At 42.5% G+C, this 20326-nt stretch overlaps 2 protein-coding genes across 2 annotated transcripts; one reads left to right on the top strand and one right to left on the bottom strand.

Moving 5' to 3' along the window:
• Positions 1-222: 222 nt before the first annotated feature.
• Positions 223-11900, bottom strand: LOC120711594 (histone-lysine N-methyltransferase ATXR3-like). The gene is made up of 21 exons (XM_039997183.1): positions 11558-11900; positions 9403-11419; positions 8612-8668; positions 7117-8319; positions 6354-6724; positions 5719-6264; positions 5518-5618; positions 4633-5431; positions 4335-4538; positions 4158-4229; positions 3961-4071; positions 3748-3848; positions 3019-3118; positions 2761-2856; positions 2474-2641; positions 2251-2376; positions 2114-2167; positions 1583-1830; positions 1379-1487; positions 976-1275; positions 223-738 (listed from the first exon to the last, which is right to left on the bottom strand). Exons 2-21 carry the CDS (start codon positions 11297-11299, stop codon positions 574-576), a joined length of 6828 nt encoding a protein of 2275 aa, XP_039853117.1. The 5' UTR covers positions 11300-11419; positions 11558-11900; the 3' UTR covers positions 223-573.
• A 4323-nt stretch (positions 11901-16223) lies between these two features.
• On the top strand, positions 16224-19853 carry LOC120711593 (mRNA cap guanine-N7 methyltransferase 1-like). Its single transcript, XM_039997182.1, has 13 exons — positions 16224-16387; positions 16541-16686; positions 16797-16865; positions 16946-17017; positions 17330-17428; positions 17857-17913; positions 18342-18480; positions 18585-18649; positions 18736-18786; positions 19046-19108; positions 19202-19325; positions 19410-19471; positions 19552-19853. The coding sequence occupies exons 1-13, from the start codon at positions 16318-16320 to the stop codon at positions 19642-19644; spliced, it is 1110 nt and encodes a 369-aa protein (XP_039853116.1). The 5' UTR covers positions 16224-16317; the 3' UTR covers positions 19645-19853.
• The last annotated feature ends 473 nt before the right edge of the window (positions 19854-20326 follow it).

Raw genomic sequence — 20326 nt, 5'->3', positions numbered from 1 at the left:
AATTTTATTTGACATTGCCGATCTATATGTTTGCACGCTCACTTTCTGCACAACACAAAGTGGAGCAAATCCCATCACCACCTGTGTAAAATGATAGGACAACTGACAGCTGCAACAGAACTCATCAACAGTTTCATCCGTCAACTTTCATGCATATATCATTTCCTGTAAAACCCCTAAGCCCCTAAAATTTTGTTGACTGTGAAACAGAAACAGCCCAACTGATCCGCAGAAATGCACCACACTAGCTACATTCTGTAGTACATTACTAAATTCAAGATTGCAGTTGTTCTGCATTTACATGAAACAAAGGAGGGACCAATCCTATGGGGAAAATTCACTACATTAAATCAATGACCGATCTATCAGTTACTAACAGAATACATCTCTACAAGGAAGCTAGGGAGAGGGGAATGTACAGATGGGGGTGGTGAGGCTGTTACCCTGCTATCTAAAGCTAAACTCCCCATGATCAGGTAGGAAGGTGTGAGTCGGAAAAAGAATCCTGTAGACTAAAATCTCCAAAAGGGAGAAACAACCAAATGACATCTTCTCTGCCTACAATCCTTTTTACTAGCCTAGGAAAACGGTTGGTCTTGTCTTGAGCCAATGCACCATCTCCTTGTCGAGCGGGGAATTATTCAACACGGCGTCCATCATAGGACTACCAAAGAATCTCGGGTCGCTCTTGAACACCCATATTCTGTCCTTCGGCCATGGTCTCTGTGCCTGCTTTTCCTGTAACCAACCGTTCAGATTTTCATTATACACAAGATAAAATGAAACTACAACAGTCAAAGGGAAACTATTCCTAAGATGTCAGTTTTCACATTTCACACTTTTGAGACAAAGTGATCAATGTGATGCAATGAAATGGAATACACATGCTACATCACAGATGAGATAAATAAATTTTTAAGTCCATGTGCATAACTGTCACCCAGAAGTACCCATAACGTGCCAAGTAGCACTTACCATGCGTGATAACATGAATCTCACGGTCCTGTTGCCATAAACTCGCTCTTGTCCTGGCTTTGCAGACTTCACGTAGAAGGACGAGACATCTGGTAAAGACAAGCAACCTTTTCTAGCTCTTGTCAATCTAGATTCAGGTTCTGAATTCTGGCTATACCAATAGATAAGCTGGGCTAAGCAGTAATCTTCTGGGTATGTCTTGCAGTACTCCTGGAAGCCTGGTCCCAGTTTATCAGCATATTTGGGACCTAAGTCAAGCGGACTGATATGAACCGGTGGAGATTTTACTGTCTTATATTCCTGCAAGCAATCATACTTGAGTCAGCTCTAAAGAATAGTGCAAAACCACAACTATCGTTTTCACAATATAAAAAGTTGTAAGCTTTCACTTGCTTTCACTTACCCGTGCTCTGAAAAAACACTTCGTATAAGCATACATGTGAATCAAATCTGCAGCAGCATCATGACGGCACTTGTAAGTGCATGAAAGAGTACGCAACTCATCACGCAACCTGTAGAAGTAGGATCAGATTCCATAAGAAATTGAACGGGGGAGGGGGTAGTCATAGTGCAAATACAAGGAAAACTGATCAGGTTCCAAATTTACCATAGGAGAGAATTCCGGATGCCTCCCTCAATATCTTCAGAGTCCGAAGGGTCATGAGCACGAATTTTGGCCTTGAGATCACTAAGTACCTCCTCTTCAACATGAGGTTCCATCGACTGAAGGAGTTCAGCAACTATTGAACAGTCCCCTTTCCAGATGGCAGATACTAGATTTTTCCCAGTCAACCTTACTAGAGGAGGAGGAGCATTCTTTGGGTCCCCAAATATGCATCTCATAACATATCTCACCTGAGGATTTAGTAGAGAAGCCAATAAGGATACAGCCAATGGTACAATCATAGAAGCCGGGAACGTGGAACGTGGCCACGTTCCTCGTTCCGGAACAGGAACGTTCGGGGAACAATTTAGTGTAAAAAACCTTCATAAGCGCTGTTCCTCGTTCCGGGAACGTTCCGGTTCCGGGAACGTTCCGGTTCCGGGAACGGAAACGGGAACATGGCTACTAAGGGTACAATATGAATGGCAGTTAGTTATCACCGAACAAGCTCAAGATCAAACATAAAATACTCACCTTGTCAAGTGTATGCACTATTTGCTGTAATCTTGAATTTAAAACTCCCTCTGCCTGAGAGTAACAATAGAATTAGGTTCAAGTCAGAAAGGGGAAAAAACAATTAGGAGGCCTGACCAAGCCATCAGCTAATTTACCTGAACCTCAGCATCATTCTTCTCAGAATCCATGTTTATGTCTATAAGGAATTGGCGCTTCTCCTCCACATTGTGCTTCAAGATCTCATCAGGGAGTTTCTGTCTCTCGAGGTATATAAACCGCACCTTTTACAACAAAACTTGATATGAAGACCAAGCTAAATTGATTACGATGTCAGAACACTAGAACAGAAACTGAACAAAGGACAGCTATTCCAATTACCAGGTGAGCCGTGTAAGCAACAAGCCATCCAGGTAAACCAGCAAGCAAACAGGTACCAAGACCAGCTCTACCCAAGTCGAATAAGTCTTGTTGAGAGACAGAGTTTGCTTCACACGCCTGTAGCAGCAGGCTATGCCGATCGAGCACACCATGGAAATCCATTAACACCTAATTCATGATGACATCAGCAGATGTGAGGATGTCAAGATGATGCAAATGATCAATGAGTATTTGCACTACAAGCATTCCTTCCAAAACTATCCACCAGAATGGTTCCGAGAGTCTACCTTCTCAAAAGCTCCTTCACCGGAAAAATTTAAATAGCTGCCCCGGCATACTTGACTTCCACAAAGGCAGATCGAAGCTTCGTGTTCTTCTTTGCTCTAGCAAAATAAGTAAGCAAACATAAGACACTGCAGTTTAAGACAGAATTTCATAAAGGAATAATTCCTTCTTAATGCTATGAGTGTAAAGATATAAAGGAACAAGAAATAGTTCTACTGCGTGTTCGAGAAAAAAGATAAAGGAACCAGAAATGTGCTCACCTCAGTTACAGAATTGTAATCAAATGTGATTTCCTCGCCTTCTGCAATTGGTCGAAGAGTGTAAACTCCAATCATGTATTTCCCATCCACAGCTGTCACTCTGGGTTTTTTTTTATTTAGAAACATAAATCGGCGCATATTAGTCTGACAGAAAGAGAAAAAGGTCCAAACATCGCGGAGACGTAAACATGCTGGCACATACATGTATTCAAATCATCAACTGTACGAGTATCAGTTTGATTAGCATACAAATAACGAAGCAACAGGACATTGAACTTGTCTAAGTAACTTGATAAACTGAAACTCAGAATAGCACTGCGGTCCATCAAAAAGAATGAAGCTGAATATGCGAGAACTGGGACATTATATTGCTGAATGCTCTAATTCCAGGTCCATGCATAACAAAATATTAGATATTATTATGGAATGCAAAGAATCTTGAAAAGAGTATCAAATAAATAATCTAACAGCCCACAGCAGAAATCAGCAAATAGGATATAGAGTAACAACAGAGGCAAGAACATTTCAAGTGAAAATTTGTAAGTGAAGTTGAATGCTACATTTATCAACATTGTTGACTTGACAGGCACACTTGCATAGCCTTCATGCCAACTTTTGCATTATCAAATATATCAAAAGCAGAACAATCAAAGAATATTATATAACCACAGAAGCAAGGAAACAGGTAATATTCACAAGTTACAGATCTTAAGCTTAAGAGGAGCTTACTTTGCTTCACAGTTCGGGTTGCAGGAGTGGCAGATCCTACTTGCATAGTTGGCCTTGTGCATTGCATCAACAAAAACCAAGTCATATCCATTTCGGTCTCCCTTTCATCACGACAAAAGTAGATGGTTAATAAGATAGAAAAACCATGAATTGAAATATTGTAGGACACGGGATAGATCTGATTATAACCAGAGTCCAGAGGCTGAACACTACCTTTGGCCTTTCTAACATAATGTTGTAAAACTCAGGAGCTTGATCTTCACTGTTGTTTTGTATATGCTTGATACCATCTTGCTTTTCATACCATCTCCAAGAAGGGTAAACCTGCGATGTTTACAAATTGACATATTCATGGCTATAATATTGCCTCTCGTTAGGTGGAACGGATTAATATAAAAATTAAAGCATACCTCCCCAAAGAACTCAACAACAAAGTCATCTTCACCAAATCCACCTTTTTTGTTACAGACAACACCAAGACCCTGGAAAAGATGCAGCAAACATGTCGAAAAGACTAGAGCATTAGTAAAGGCCTTAGGCAAGAAAATGACACTGCATTGATGGGTTAACTATTGCTGAAGGCGTACCTTTCTATAAGCAACACAGTTCTGATCAGGACGATTCCTCATGGCCTTCAGCATTCCCAAGCACATCTTCGAAGCTCGTCTGTCACCACATTCCTCTGCAGACCTTTGGATTTCTTCAATGACAGGCCTGAGATTGTAAGTCATAGGGGTATTTCCCGAACCAGTGAAATGCCTAACTTGCTTATTCAACGTGTTCAGAAGCAACTGCATTCAGAATATTTTTGGATAAGTTAAAGGCTTGAGATAAGAGATAGGGGCAGAAGGAAAGGGGGAGGCACTGTAATCTAGCGCCAATTACCTCCTCAATAAAGATATGCTTGTCAGTAGGTGACAAGTCAAGATCAGCAGGCATAATGTCACACAGTAGATTGTGTGTGTATGGATCTATGCCATATACTTCTTGCTCAAGAATTTCATCTCCTGGTACTTTTCTAGGCTGATAATCCTTAACCTCTGGAAGCTCCAAGTTTTCAGTGCCATTCTTCTGCGAGAGCAACTTCTCAGAATAGTCATCAGGTAAAGCAACCCGCATTTTTCGTTGTACTTCCTCCTCATCTGCTACAATAAGGTACTCCTCGATAACTTCATACTTCCTAGTAACTGGAGGAACAAGGCTGGCTTTTGTCATGCGGCCACCCAAGATACGATCATCAGTCACGGATTCGCTGGGTTCGAGTAACTTTAGACTATTTCCCTTTAAATCCCATGCTCCGGAATGTACATCTACGTCACTCTCGGTATCAGAAACAGTAGTTTCACTCTCAGTTTCATCACCTTCAGAATAGCCATCATCATCATCAGATGTTTCACTACCAGAGTCGACATTCTTTTTCTTTAATTTAGATAGGCTTCTTTTGATTTCCCGATCAAATGCACGAGATGGATCTACTCCAACAGCTACCGAATTTGCTCCCCTCATTTTGTTTTGTTTCTTTTTGAGTTTTGTGTCAGACGAATACTGACTAATATCCAGGCTGTCCTGGGCTGCTGCTCCATTTCTCTCAGAAATGAACCTTGGGTTCCCTAGCCTCTTGGCTAGCTGTATGAAGGAGACAACAATTTGCTTTATATCTCCCGAATCATTCCCATCTTTGTATCTGGGGTAGAATAGGAAATGTTAGAAAATGCAAAGATTTCATAACCTTCTAGAAATCCTTAATTAGGTTAGACAAAGTCATTTTACCTCAATGCATCTTGGCACATAGAACGGATGTCATGCTTGATGGTATGAAAGCCATGGCGAGCATAATACCCATTTTTCAACCTAACTTCGATCTTAGCAACCTGTAAAATAGAAAAGGTATGGGTGTGGAGTATTAGTACATCTTATTAGACTGTCAAAAGACTCATTCAAATAATTACAAAATGGTCACATATATGGTACCTTTGGAATGAAAAATTCAAATCTGTTACTCTTCATGATTTCTCTGAGTCTGTTTATGACAAATTCTTGCATCTTCCTGTAGCTGTTCTCAGCCTGCCTCTGCATCAAACGCCTCATTTGTGCATCTCTTGACAAAATGGCAGAGGACTTTCTAGCATCAAGCAATTTTGATCGCTTGTAGAAACCTTGTCCAAATGAAAGATTAGCATTCTCTCTATTTGAAATATCAGCAAAATAACCATCAAGCTCATCAGAACCGTCCAGCTGATTAGTAAAGTTCCTTGAAACTTTCGATGGGTAGTTGTTCCCATCACTTATCTGCTTCATGGTTTTCGTTTTCTGGTGTGACTCCTCAGAACTCAACGAGCTCCTGATCCATGTTACATGCTGAAATTTATTTTTCAGATCCCCTAGATGATTGCAACCTTGGATGTGCACAAAAGATATGTGCGGAAGCTGCTCAAGTACTTTGCCAAGGGTATGGGAGCTAAGATTCGAACACCCAGTTAAAACAAGAGTCCTAATATTTTGCTTCACATAACCACCCTGAAAGGGAGATAAATGATTTTCAGTCCAAGGTTAGAAGATAACAAAAGTAATTTCTCAGAGTTCAAACAGATGGCCGAGATACATACCATAATATCACAAAACACAGAATCAGTGCAAAGAGCGCCAACAGAAGACAGATCAATAAATCTACACATGTTCCTGTAATACTTGGCAGCAGCATTCCAGCTCCTGCAGGTAGCTGCAGAAGAAATAAGTGACTTCACATCTGCCCTCATAAAATGGAAGATTCTTGCTAACACACTGCCATTTAGGAGACCCCAACTTCCATTTTCTGTGCTAGGATTCACAGAATCGTCATCGACAGAAGCAGATCCAGCACATAACTCTTCAAAACAAATATCCTCCTTCCGACTGGCAAGAATGTCATCCGACAAGTGAATATCTTCATCACTTTGGTCAGGCAGCAACTTTGCCCTTTTTGTAGACCCACCATCTTCTGCAATGCCCCGAAAGAAAAAGAAAGGTTATGAATGTCCATAAAAGATGTTCAGTTTTTTAAGGTTTTAAAAAATGCTAGACGCTAGGTGAACGCTAGCCTATGGTTTAGAGTTTTTTGTGATTAAACGTAGATTAAACGTCTTTTGTGATTAAACGACACTGTGATTAAACACAATGCTAGGCCAAAGTTTAGAGTTTAATCAAGATTAAACGTAGTTTTAAAACGTTTTTTAAAACAGGGAGTTTTTAATTGGAAGGATTAAATCAGCATGCAATAGTGGACAATATTTAAGGTTCAAGACTCCAAATGCATTAACATAAGCTGAAAGTCAAAATTGAAGTGCAGAAAGTAGTTTACAAGATATGTTATCTAAGACATGACCACAGTACCTGGCAGGAAATTCCTAGATGCTGAATTGTGAGAAAAATATGCTTCAAATTCCTTTTTGGGCTGCTTTGTTGAAATCCAAGGATCCAAGACCTCGTTTATAGCTAAAGTAAGTTCCCTGCTCTTGAAATATTTCATGACTAATTCATGCAATTTACCACGTGTGTAACCCACAAACTGGGGGTGCAACTCATGGAAGCAACCTGATCCTTTATTCACACCAACATTATATTGATCTGACTGCATATGAGCAGCGGTAGAATTGGAACTTTGTGCCACACTAGGTACAGAGCAGAGAGGTTTTAAATCCTTAAGTACAGGAAACCATGTGTTATCAATCTTACGGAAAACACTGCTCCGTTCAACAATAGTGCCCTTTTTAACTAATTCTTGCAATTCGGAGTAAGAAAATGGACCATGCTCATGCCCAGTGCCATCAAGGTAATACCAGTCACCCCGATTAACTGACAATTCATCAGCAGTACATACACGGTCCTTTGGAATGTTTGGAACAGACTTGGATTTGTGCAAACCTTGGGAATCATGGTCATGATGCTTCTTGAAATGCGATGAACCTTCATGGACAGAACTTCTCTCAGTCCCAATTGAATGGGAGCGTGAAGATCTAGACAGTGGCCGATCGGCTCCTCTGGGTTTTGTACGGGGTTCAACAGATGATTGGTCTTTAACAGATGATTGGTCTTTAACAACACGAGAATTTATCCTAACCACTGGAAGCATCATCCCGTTCACTCCCCTAGGAGGTTGTCTGCTCTGACCTGGCCTCCCAGACACAACACTTTTACAGGTGTCACTGGCACTGTCAGTGTCCTCTTCTGTCGATGAGAATGCCCAAAACGGTAGGTCATGCTTTTTAGCACGTACAGGGTAGTATAGCTCATCCTTGCGGTGCCAGCGAGGATCCTCATGGCTACCTTTTGGCATTTGACACAGAGGATAGCCTTCATTGAGAACAAGTTTTTTCCTGAATGGATTATCTTGGCTCAATTCATCATTTCTCTTCCAGTCACCACCTTTGCAAGACCATCTCCCAGAAAACCATTCGCTAGATTCAACATGATGGTGAAAGTTGTTCTTCTCCACAGAAACCAGGCCGTAAGTGTCTGTTGGTCTGTTGTCTAGGAATTCTGTGCCTCTATTGATCCCATCATCTCCTCCAAGATGTATTTGGAACCTCCTAAAATCTGACATTATAATACAAAAATCAAATATGTCGGCAATAATAGAATAAAGGCCATCGAAGCACTATACGGTGGAGTGGTGGTATCATGACAAAACTACAAGAGAATAATTTCCGTAGTTTTTTGGGGAATGGTTTTTAATAAACTGGCAGAAGAAATCAATAGCAAATGATTAAACATGACCAGAGTCAGCATCTTAAAGTTGGACACAATCTACATATATAGCCATTTCCAGAAATTAGATGAGAAAAAGTGCAGATGCTAAGGCCAAATGAAAATGAAACTGATTCAGTACCTTCAGGTCGACTCCATCTTTCCCAATCAGCAGGTTTAAAATTTGCACCTAAAAGCTCTGCAATTTCCAAATGGCAAAACGCACCAGCATCAGTATAACCATGAGGTGCTCCAGGGATTTAGGAGCTGGGGGAGAAAAATACCGAAGTCCAGAAAGGTACCGTGCAATTTACTCAAATCAACCAAGTACAAAAACAATAGAATTTTTATTTGCATTTAAACCCCCCTAAAAAGTGAATTGTGCAATCAAACATACAAACCAGTTTTTCTAGTAAAGGCCAGATCAAAAATCTAGCTTCAAAACATGAATAGATCTGGTACAAGTATACAAAAATTCAAATATAAAGCTCCTAAAGGGCAGTTGTGGAAATAGCCACTTTTATGGCCATCAGATAAAAAAAAGGTTCATGGGGGTGCATATGCAAAACAGAAGAAGAAACTAAATTCTGAGAAAATCCAAGGTCGATGCCATTAGATACTGCAACAGAAAACTGTACCCAAAACAAGACTAAGAAAACAAGTAGTAGGCCCAAACGGCCCAAACCCGGGTGAAAGGACATAAAACATCTTATCAGCTCAACATCTGACACGCTGGGGAGGTTGCCTCCCCGCCAAAAAAACAAATAGCCAAGAGCCCCGAAATAGATGCAACTCCAAAAGGAATCCCAAAACAACAGAGAACACCCCCCAACCCACCCAAAAAAAAAGTCCAGCCCGGCCCACTGACGTCAGCAGAAATATTTGAATCATATGTTCAAATAGCAAAGAAGCTTTTGTTTGTTTTTTTTTTACCTCCAATGATCTCGAGCTCCTGGCCAGGTACCAAAATTGATCCATCCATCAGTGCTTCAACTCTATCATCAATGTAGAAATCTTCACTATGTTCTCCACAAGCTTCCTCCATTTGTTTATCCTCAGCACCTGATGCCAAGTTAGAAGCCGCCTCCAGAGCTTCATCAAGCAAATTTCCTGGAGCTTCTGGTGGGCTAACCAGTTGTGTTGAAGCATCTGAATATAAAGAGGGGAAGTCGGATGGGACCAGTGGTGAAGCTGCATTCTCAACAGTCACCCATCGATTGCTATCAGCATGTTTTATCAGATGATCAGAAAGAAGATATCCATCTTCCACCAGTTTCTTCAAGTCAGCAAGCTTGGAAGGTCCTTGCTCGATACCGAAGTGATCAAGATAAAACCACCTCCCTATATCACAAATTGGTTCAGCGGGTTCAGGTGCCGCGCTAGTGTGAGGTGGGGTGTCGCAGATATCCATGTCTTCTATCATATCTTCTGCAAGAACTCCATTTGGCTCCGGTTCTGGTGGTGGAGGCAATGGAGGTGGTACGACAGGTGGCAGAGGTGGAGGTGGCGGCGGTGGAGGCGGCGGCGGCGGTAGTGGGGGTGGCGGTGGCAGCTCAGTGTGAGTGCTCTCAGTTGCCTTTTCTTTTGAAATTTTCTCATTGGTCTTCCCATTGCTACCACTCTTGGTCTTTGAAGATTGCTTCGTTGATTTGCTCTTGTGCTGTGGTTTTTCTGAGCTGCTGCAGTTTCTGTTCTTCTTGATTGCTTCATGGCTGTCAGTAGCCCGAGAACGTTCAGAAGGTGATCTGTCATGACGAAATGGACTACGGTCTCTGAAATTCTCATGCTGAGCCCTCCCACGAGGGGAATTATCAACACGACTTGGCGTGCTATCCCTGAAGTGGGGCTGACGAGCTCTATGACGAGGTGAAATGTATGGACTGCGGTCTCTGCTATCGTAATAACGAGCACGCTCTCGATGTGGAGAGCGCTCCAAGCGGCTCGGGCTCCTGTCGTACCTGTCATGACGGAATCGATCATGAGGAAAACGGCCCAAGATTCCTGGGCTCCTCTCGTGCCTATCATGTCGGTCCCGCGTTAGCGGTGAGACCTCACGATTTCTCCCAGACAAATGTCTCCCAGCAGACGAACTCCTCCCTTCTTCCTTCCTGCGATTTTTTGACCCTGATTGGTCAGAGGTGTCAGCTTGGTGCTTGTGATTAATGCTCTGAGGCTCTGTCGGCCGGCTCTTCCTTGCACTACCAGTGCTGCTGCTCTCTGGCTTAATTTCACCAGGCTCTTCATCAGAGTCCCGCAAGGAGCCTTTCTGGACAGATGAACTTGGCTTCCTGCCATTATCATCGCCTCGTTGGGACTTGCTATCCCGCCTTTTTTCAGGCAGTGCAATCTCCCCTGGCTCCACCTCATCCTTGCTCGACTTCCTGGCGGTGGCGCTGGTGCTGGCGCTCTTCCCGGAAGACCTGTCCTTCCTCTGGCGCTCCGGCACCAACTCCCCCTTCTCAACCTCCCCGTTCCTCCTTGCCTTCTTCAACGGCACCGCTTGCTTGGTACTGACAATCTCCCCAGGCTCCACCTCTGCAGCAGCCGTCGAGGCCGCCAGCACCTTCCGCCACTTCTTAGGTGGCATGCTCCTCTCGGGCAGCCCGTTCGTCTCAGGCTCCCCATTGAGCAGCTCCCCCTCCTCCAGCTCGGCAGCTGACGCCGGCTGCTGGCTCTTCCGGTGCTGCTGGTGATGTTGCTGGTGCTGGTGGCCGTGGCCTTTCTCCCCCTTGTCCGGCATCGCTTCTCCCGCTCCTCCTCTCCTCACGAGGGCGCTGGCACCGAAGCCCTCGACTGCACGGACGGCGCACGCGACTCCCCCATCTCCCATGGAAAACCTAGGTTGCTGCCGGGGCCCGCCGTCCGCCACGCTGTGACACACGGCCGCGCTTCAGAACCCTTGCTCCCCGGGGCTCTCCACGCTCATATCCGTCGCCGGTGCCGCAAAACCCTAATCACAGAGCAGTAGCAAGTCAGCCAAGGAGGGGGGGCGGCGCGCGGAAATCAGGCGGCAGCAATGGGAGCGGGCGCGAATTGGCGCGGGCGGGGACCGGGCCGGATCGAAGCGGCCGCGGATCGGGGCGCGTACCTGCGGGGAATTGACGCGCGGCACCTCAGATCGGGAGATCCGCGGCGGCGGAGGCTCGGTCGCCGGCGGCGAGCTCCCGCGAACCCCCACGCGCGGCGCCGGGAGCTTTCTCTCCCGGGATTGGGGGCGGGCTGGCTCCCCACGCCCCCGCCTCGCGCTCGCGCGTCGTCGCCTTGGCGCGCTCGCTATCGCCTGGGTTTGTGGGTGCTTGGCTTTGGGGGCTAATGCTTCGTCTGTTCGTAAAGCCTCCTCCGCGGCTTCGCTCTTATGGGAAGGGGGGGGGGGGGGGGGTGGAAACGAACGAAGACGGGGACGCAGAGCACTGGGTCTATCCCTCTCCCGCAGGAGGGGAGGTGTCTTTTATTCGCCCTTTTTACAGGCCAACGATTTTCCGGATTGCACCGGTAGTTCCCGCCGTATTTGCAAACTGGTCCGTACTCCCTGGTATGCTTGTTTATGCCAATCCTAGCTAGCTTCCGAGGATCTAGTGGAGGTTTTGCTCCCTCAAAAAAAAAAATAGTGGAGGTTTTGCAGAGTATTTCACTAATGGGCATGATGTTTTCGAATAAATCGGGGTAAATACGGTATAATTTGTATGGTTCACCAGGCCGCACCTAGCCTAGTTTGTTTTCTAAGTGGATTTGGCGGTTTTTTGAGAAGCAAAATAAGATTCGAAGGTGGATATTGATTGCGGCGTTACTATTCATAAGATGATCAGTGAGGTGGCTAATTTGCTGTGAATATATTTGGCACTTTAGAGCATCTCCAACAGTTTGCCAAATCGAGTTGTCATCTTTGATTTTTGGCAAAAACGTTAAAAATACTCCTCCAACAGTTTGGCAAAAGACTTGGCAATTTTTGGCAACTTGGGAAAAACCAGCCTCCAGCGCGTAAATATACGCGCGCGGCGCGCGGTTAGCATCGTGGTTTCTAGTCAGGTGGGAGGGTGAAAAAAAGAAATAAATAACAGAGAAGGGTTCCTGATTTAAGTTTTCAAGAGGTGGAAGGGTATAAATATAATTTTGTTTCTCTCTCAGGGTTCCTGATGTAAGTTAGATTTGAATTTGGCAAGTGAATTATGCCAAACTGTTGGAGATAAACTCTTTTTTTACTTGGCATATCTTTTTAGAAGTTGCCAAAACACAAGATATGCCAAGTAAAATATGGTAAACTCTTGGAGATGCTCTTAGGAAGTCGCGAGAGTATTGCAAGTCAAAGTTTGGAGTGGTTAATTGGTGGTGATTTACTTTGCGTGAATACTGAATACCGACATTTTTGGAAGGCGCCTGAGTTAATACGGTATAATCTGTTAATGAGTTGGCTAATTTGTCATGAATAGATTCGGAGTTTCTAGGCTCAATGCGCGATAGGGTTGGAAAGAACTGAAGTAATGTAGGTATAAGTTTGGAGTAAACAATAGACTAGTGTTATTTTACTCTACATCAATTTAGTGTATTTTTTATTGTATTTTTTGGGAGGTTCTGAGTAATACAGTATGATCTGTGAGGTTCATAGCATAGGACGCATAATTTGTTGTTGGTAATTTAGTTGTTTGATATACAAGCATAATAAGATTTTAAGTTAGGAGATTGTTGCTACATAACCTAAAACAATCACTAAGGTTGTTAATTCTCCGTGATTATATTCAACTTGAATATTTTTTTAAGGTGAAATAAGGTTTGAAAGTACGCAAGTATTTCAGACCAAAGTTTGGAGTGGACATTTTTTACTGATGGTGTATTTTCTTTGCATATGATCAGATTATTATTTTCTATGAACCTAACACCTTTAGAAGGTACCTAAGTTAACGTGGTATGGTACATGTGGAGGCGATATGCAAGATTGGTTTCATAGCCATGTTTGAATACACCCCCAATTTGCGAACGTTAGACTGTATAGACTCAATTGTTAAAAGATGGATTGTAAAAACTTGGAGCTATTTGATTCCCTAGATTATAAAGGTTAAATTGCTCCATTAAATTAATTGTCTATGATGCCTCCCAAGACGGGGCCAATAGAATTTGAAGTTAATTTTCAAATAAAGTCAATGGGTATTTGGTCTCTTGCAGTCTTCAAGTTGGTAAATTTTAGGGGAGGCATTTTGTGGGATTGTTACGATCTGAATTGGTAGATTATAGAAGTTGGGTTCAAAGTTAGTGTTTGGATAAGATTGTGAAAGTTGGAGTCCACGATCTTGGGGGTGGATCCAAACTTGGCCATAAATTATTGTCACCTCGTTGGTAGATTTGGTAGTTTCATGTACATCACAATATAAAATTTGAACGAGAAATTATTCTGGAATTGTCTCTTCATTAAAACAATTAGGACAAACTAATATGTTACAAGTAGGGCTCCTAGACTCAAGGTGCGATCAGGTTAGAAACCAAATAAGTATAGTGGCAATATCTATAGTAATGTGAGAGGTAGTCTCGTTTGCAACAAAATTTCAAGCCACTCTATTAAAATTTTCTATCGAAACATAGTTGTATTTACAATGAAAAGATTTTAAATAGCGGGCTATGGTAAATAGCGGCGTATTTTTTTTAGAGGCTAAGAGGCTATAGCGGAGACTATAGCGGGCTATGCCAAATAGCGGTTTACTATAAAATCATGAAAATACAAGTAATAGATGCATAAAAACATAGTAATTAGCGAATTTCATAAATATAAATATGTTTTTAGGGCTACGGGAACATTACGTAAGTTGATAGTACAACAAAATTCATACAATCAAATATTCAGTTGTCCAAAAGACCAAAAAAGTAGCACTAAACTAAGTATAAGGCTATAGCGGCGCTAAAGCTACGCCATTTAGTGCAGCTATATCGCAATTTAGCGCCCATAGCTGTCATAGCGGCATAAATACAAATAGCATAGTGGGGACTCTTTAAAAAGACTATAGCGGAGCTATAGCAGGGCTATACCCCGCTATTTAAAATCATGAATGAATACCTTAATTATATAGTGTTATATTCTAACTTTACTTTTGTGAGGTGTGGAAGTTTGGAGTTCTTCGACCATTCTCAAATTCTCCTCATGGCTTCTATGGAACAGATATGATAGTTTTGGAATACACATATTGAAGCATCATTGGCATGGTTAAAGCCTTAAAGGTTGCCTAGTAACTTAATTCATTTCTAGTAGAAACTAGAAAATAAGTGTGTTATTGTGATATCATATGGTTGATAAATAATCTAAGAGCACACCTCAAAAAAAAAATCCAAACTAGCAAATTCCACCTAATTGGAATGTACTTCATATGAAGTCCTTGTATTCTCCTGTGAAATTAACATACATGGATTTTTTTTGTGTAATTGTGTTGGCTATATGATTAAAATACACATAGGAAACCCAAATTTATCATTCATATTTTAAGGTTTATAGGTTGGATTCAATAAGGTTGGTAATCAAGAAATCATTGTGATATTATCTACTTCATCTACTGAATACTGAGTGATGAGGATGTTTGTGAAAAGTGAATATAATTATACTAAGAATATATATATATGACTAGTTCTCTAATTTACTCAAATTGATTTATATATGTATTGACTAGACTAGTAAGATGGGATGTACAAAGGGAGAAAAAACACCTGAGCACACAAAGTTTATTAGAGAAAATAGGTGACTAAAAATGACTCATAGTTAATTATCGAACTTGTCATCTCCTGCAACCTTCCATATATTACATGACTCCACAAAAATAAATAAAATTAAAATGATGCATTGGATTTGTTTTTGCTATGTTTTTAAGTATTAGCTCTTTATAGACCATATTATGTCTTTAATGCCATATTTTCATTTTTATTATTGTAGTTATTATTAATTAATTGATAAATTGGCTCTATCCTCTAAATAACATATGTACATGTTGTCTCATTTTCTTTGATATATCTTTGGGATATCACTTGAAGTCTATAATTATGGTGTTGGTGCAATAGTTCCCTACGCATAAGTATTGTATGGATCTAGTAACCAAAAAAAAAGTATTGTATGGATCTTTTGTTTGCATGCGCTTTGACTCTTTGAGGGCATCTCTTGGTAATGAGGTATTTCTTGCTTGAGCTGTGCAAATTATTGAGGTACAAACATAGTAATCTGCCGGAACTTTTTCTTAATCTAAAAAAACCTACTAATCTAGGGATATGAAGGTTTTGCACATAAATTCTAAAAGCTCTATGCTAGCATATCCAACAAATGAGCCGAAAACACAATTGCTAGCCGGTGATGAATTACTTCAATTCTGACATGAGCGAAGGACAATCCTTGTGCAGATACTAAAATTATGCTCTTAACGTATCTCGTACCAAGAATAGTCTACAAGCCTTTGCAACACCCTTTGCACATTATCGTTGTGCTCGACGATGAAATTTTTGAACACACCCGATGCACAATAAAATCGTTTATCCCTCGTAGCATGGCTACAAATATTGCAACAAGTTATCAAATGTCAATAGGGATCACATTCCAAAATTAGCCCGCACTAGTGCACTATACGTGGTTGTTTACACACTCCTGGTCTCGTGGACAGCACGGAGGATTTTACCTGTGACGTCACCGACCAACCAAAACCGCCAAACACTAGTGGGTAGGGGCCACCAGGCCCTTGTCGAGCCCAACCCCACAAGGCCGGGCCCCACGACTCTCTCTCTGTCTCCCCCCAATTCGAGCACGGAGACGCCACACCGGATCGAATCGGAGCCGAAACCCACCCTACCCAATTCGAGCCGCCGGAGAAGCTTCCGTCGGGCGGCGGCGGCATGAACAAGCGCCCCCGCGACGACCCGTCCTCCTCCTTCGCCTCCGAGCCCAAGCGCCCCTACGGCGCAGGTACTCCCCGCGCGGGCCTCGTCCCCCTCCCTCCCTCCTTCCCACCGCCCCGCCCCGCCCCGCCCGGCGCCGGTCCGGGGCGGGGCGGGGCGGGGGCCGCCGCCGTCCGGTCGGGTTGGGTGGCTAACTAGGGTTCGGGGGTTTGCGTGGCAGGCGGCGGGTATGGCGCGCAGCAGGGCTACACGGAGGAGCGTAGCAGCGCGCGGCGGGTGGCGGACCACTACAGCGCGCGCTCCAACCAGACGCTCGAGGAGCGCGAGAACAGCCCCATCATCCACCTCAAGAAGCTCAACAACTGGGTGGGTCTCGATTCCATGTTTCCGCCCGATAAAATGAGGAGCCCGTGATGTTCGATACATACTGACATGTGCTAATCGAGTAACCGTTGAATCTGTGTGTGTGGGAGCAGATAAAGAGCGTTCTGATCCAGCTATACGCACGCCCGGGCGACTGCGTGCTCGATCTCGCTTGCGGGAAGGTAAGTGGCGCATCGCGGTTACTTTGTACTACAAAGAGCGGTTGTAGCGTTAACGTAAGCTGGTCTGTACTGTACTGCAGGGAGGTGATTTGATAAAGTGGGACAAAGCCAAGGTTGGCTATTATGTGGGTGTTGATATTGCCGAAGGCTCGGTTAGTTTCTATCACAGACATTCATGCTATATGTTCACTACACTACAACTAATCCATGAATTGCATCCTTGTGTTTTCAGTTAAAATTTTATATCCTTGATACCTGGTAAATTGTATTGAGCATGCTGGGCCTCCGAAGTTTATTTTGTTTTGGTGCTCTCTTCTGTTTTTACATTTTTCTGCCTCTTATAGGTCACAAAAAGGGATGGATAGATTTAACACTTCCTGTTATAGACTCATTTTATTTGCAACATACTTTGATGTATTTGCATCACTTCAGAGCATTTACATATAATGCCCTTACACTTTCAGATAAAGGATTGCATGACTCGCTACAATGGTGATACAGATCAACAGCGCAGGAAGAAGTTCAGTTTTCCTGCACGACTTATTTGCACTGATTGTTATGAGGTAATATAGAGTGGAAAAAAGCTACATGTTGGATGGTTCACTTTTGCATTCACAAACCCACTAACAGAATGAACATGTTGCAAGCATAGAGCCGCAGGCTATTCTGAACAGTTGCTTATCGTCTGTAATGTCAAATCATATGCAAACATAGACCATTGCATACAACACTTCTGAATTTATTCACACCCTTCATATTGCCTTATATCATTGTATATCACTAAGCAGAATAGTGTACCTCATAGTTCCATTGCCTTTTTTATTTTCTCCTCATGCTTATGAGGGCAGACCTACTGTAGGTTCATGGGAGTCCACTGTGATTTCTTATGTGAGGTCCAAGTGAAAGAAAATCAGCCCGCCACACATTGCTTATTAAGATGAAAATGAGAATGAAGTACCTGACTGATCAATTTCTTTTCTTTCTAACTTAGGCTCGTCTGGACGAGTATTTATATGAGGATGCCCCATTTGACATATGTAGCTGTCAGGTGAGTGATCTTGCTTTGTGCTTCTAGTCTTTCAATTGTTCACTGCTATTGTTGAGAGATGTGGGCTTCGCTGTATCCCATACCTAATTGCCATTGCAGCTTTGTATTTGTTGAACCTTAAATCTAAATGGTCATGGATGTGTTCATAATAGACAGTTACTGGTTAGATAATTTTCAAGAAGAATATGGTTCAACATTTAGTATCAATTGCTTTGCGCAACAAACAAAATGTGACTATGATGTTCCTTAAAGAAAATGAGTTTATGATGATTAAATTCCTTTTAATTGGTAATTCATCATCAAATATTTGAAAATCTAAGTAGAAGTTGACTAATTAAGTTGTATAAAGAGCTTTCTTGATGTCAGAACAAGGAATTCTCTTTGCTCCTACAAGCTCCATTATTAACCATTGTTTGTCTATATTTCAGTTCGCTTTACATTATTCATGGTCAACTGAAGCACGCGCTAGACAAGCCTTGGCGAATGTGTCTGCATTGCTTCGCCCTGGAGGCATTTTTATTGGGACAATGCCTGATGCTAATGTCATTATTAAAAGGCTTCGAGAATGTATGTTGCTGTAAACAAACCAACATCTTATATTGGTTAACTTTATCACACTGTACTTGCTGTAAGCTGTGTGATAAGTATATAAACTCTTCTGCTATGCTCAGCTGAAGGGTTGGAATTTGGGAACAGTGTTTATTGGATTAGCTTTGGTGAAGAGTATGCTGAAAAGGTAACTTCGGCTAAAATATTTTATTAACATTGTTCCTTTTTTTGGTTTAGAAACTGATGCATTTGATTGTTTTGATGATGGTATAGAAATTCCCTGCATCCAGGCCTTTTGGTATCAAGTACAAGTTTCACTTAGAGGTAACACTGGGACTAGTTTTTCCTTAATTTATGCCTCTTTCCTGTTAGTTGAATATGCTTACAAAGGGTCATTAATCTTGGCACTAGTTTCTCTTAGTTTTTGAACTTAAATATGGATTAGCTAGCTTGAGTATATGCTCAAATAGTTTCTGGTGCATCTTTAGTATTTTCCCAGATTGACTTCCCTTGCAGTTTCTTTTGTATTGATAGATTCTGAATAAAAAGATGTGCTGCAATAAAATTCTTCTGCAACGTGCAGGATGCTGTCGATTGTCCAGAATGGGTTGTTCCATTCCATCTCTTCAAATTACTGGTAGAAGAGGTATTGAATTGTTTCTCTTCCATGCTGCCTATGCCCCAAATGGTTAGACTAATGCTTGGAGGTTGTTACATATTGTTTCTCAATGTCCTGCAGTATGATCTCGAGCTGGTTCTGATGAAGAACTTCCATGAATTCGTACATGAGTACTTGCAAAAGCCAGAGTTTACTGAACTGATGCGGAGGTTAGGTGCCCTTGGTGATGGAAGGCATGACCAAAGTAATTTATCCGAAACTAGTAGAATGGTTTACCCCTGAACGCTGGCAGTTTTGCCTTACCTTAACACTAAAACGTAAATTGCAGGTACACTGTCCCAGGATGAGTGGGAAGTTTCCTATCTCTATCTTGCTTTTGTCCTGCGGAAGGTATCACGGCACTCGTTATTTCAAATTCTGTTAACATCTGAACTGCACACCCAATTTGGTAACATTCTATTTTTTCGCAGCGAGGGCAACCGCCTGGCCAACGGAGATCCAGCAATACAAACAGAGGCAAGATGTTCCTCAACGAGGGCGATATCGAGTTTCTCGGGATATAGTCAAGTGTACCAATAGAGAGCTTGCTAACAGCTTACCGATTCTATGCTCCACATAGCATAAAAGAAAGTTGTAACTTTAGTGGCTCACCTGTTTGTTCCTCCAATTTGTATCTGTTGTATAACTCCACAAACTTAAATGTATAAACCAAGGACTCATAATGCAGTTTTGCAGCAATGAATTAATGAATAATAATAGAATTCATAAGTCATCATCAGCTCCAATTTTTTAAAGTGCATATTGCACTCACAAAATTGACTTGCATGCACACATTTTTGTCGTCTTGAACTTCCTTTGCCGGGGTTATGACGGTGGCTTCTGTAAGGTTGCTCATACTTCGCTGATGGCTGAATCATCCATGCATGAAGTGACGATTTGAATGGTCAACTCGGTTGATCCAACAATGCTAACTGAAACGGCGTTAGGCGGTTGCTTTCCGAATGGGCTGATGGGCTTGCGCTCTATGTCTCTCAAATTCACTGGGCCGTCGCCAGACGGCTACTCCAGCACCACGCAATTCCTATCCATCTTCCGGAACGACACAAGCCCACCTATCTTCCAATGTTTGAGATTCGTGCAAACTATATTGATCATGGGATCCATGTAACCCTAACCTCCCTCCATCTTTCTCTCTCCCGTCTCCTCTCTCCCTCCCGTGAGCCCAACATGCCGCCGGCCTCTCCG

The sequence above is a fragment of the Panicum virgatum genome, chromosome 6K (assembly GCF_016808335.1).
Source record: "Panicum virgatum strain AP13 chromosome 6K, P.virgatum_v5, whole genome shotgun sequence".
Taxonomy (NCBI): domain Eukaryota; kingdom Viridiplantae; phylum Streptophyta; class Magnoliopsida; order Poales; family Poaceae; genus Panicum; species Panicum virgatum.
The sequence above is the reverse complement of the archived record's forward strand: the minus strand, read 5'-3'. Positions and strand labels throughout refer to the sequence as shown.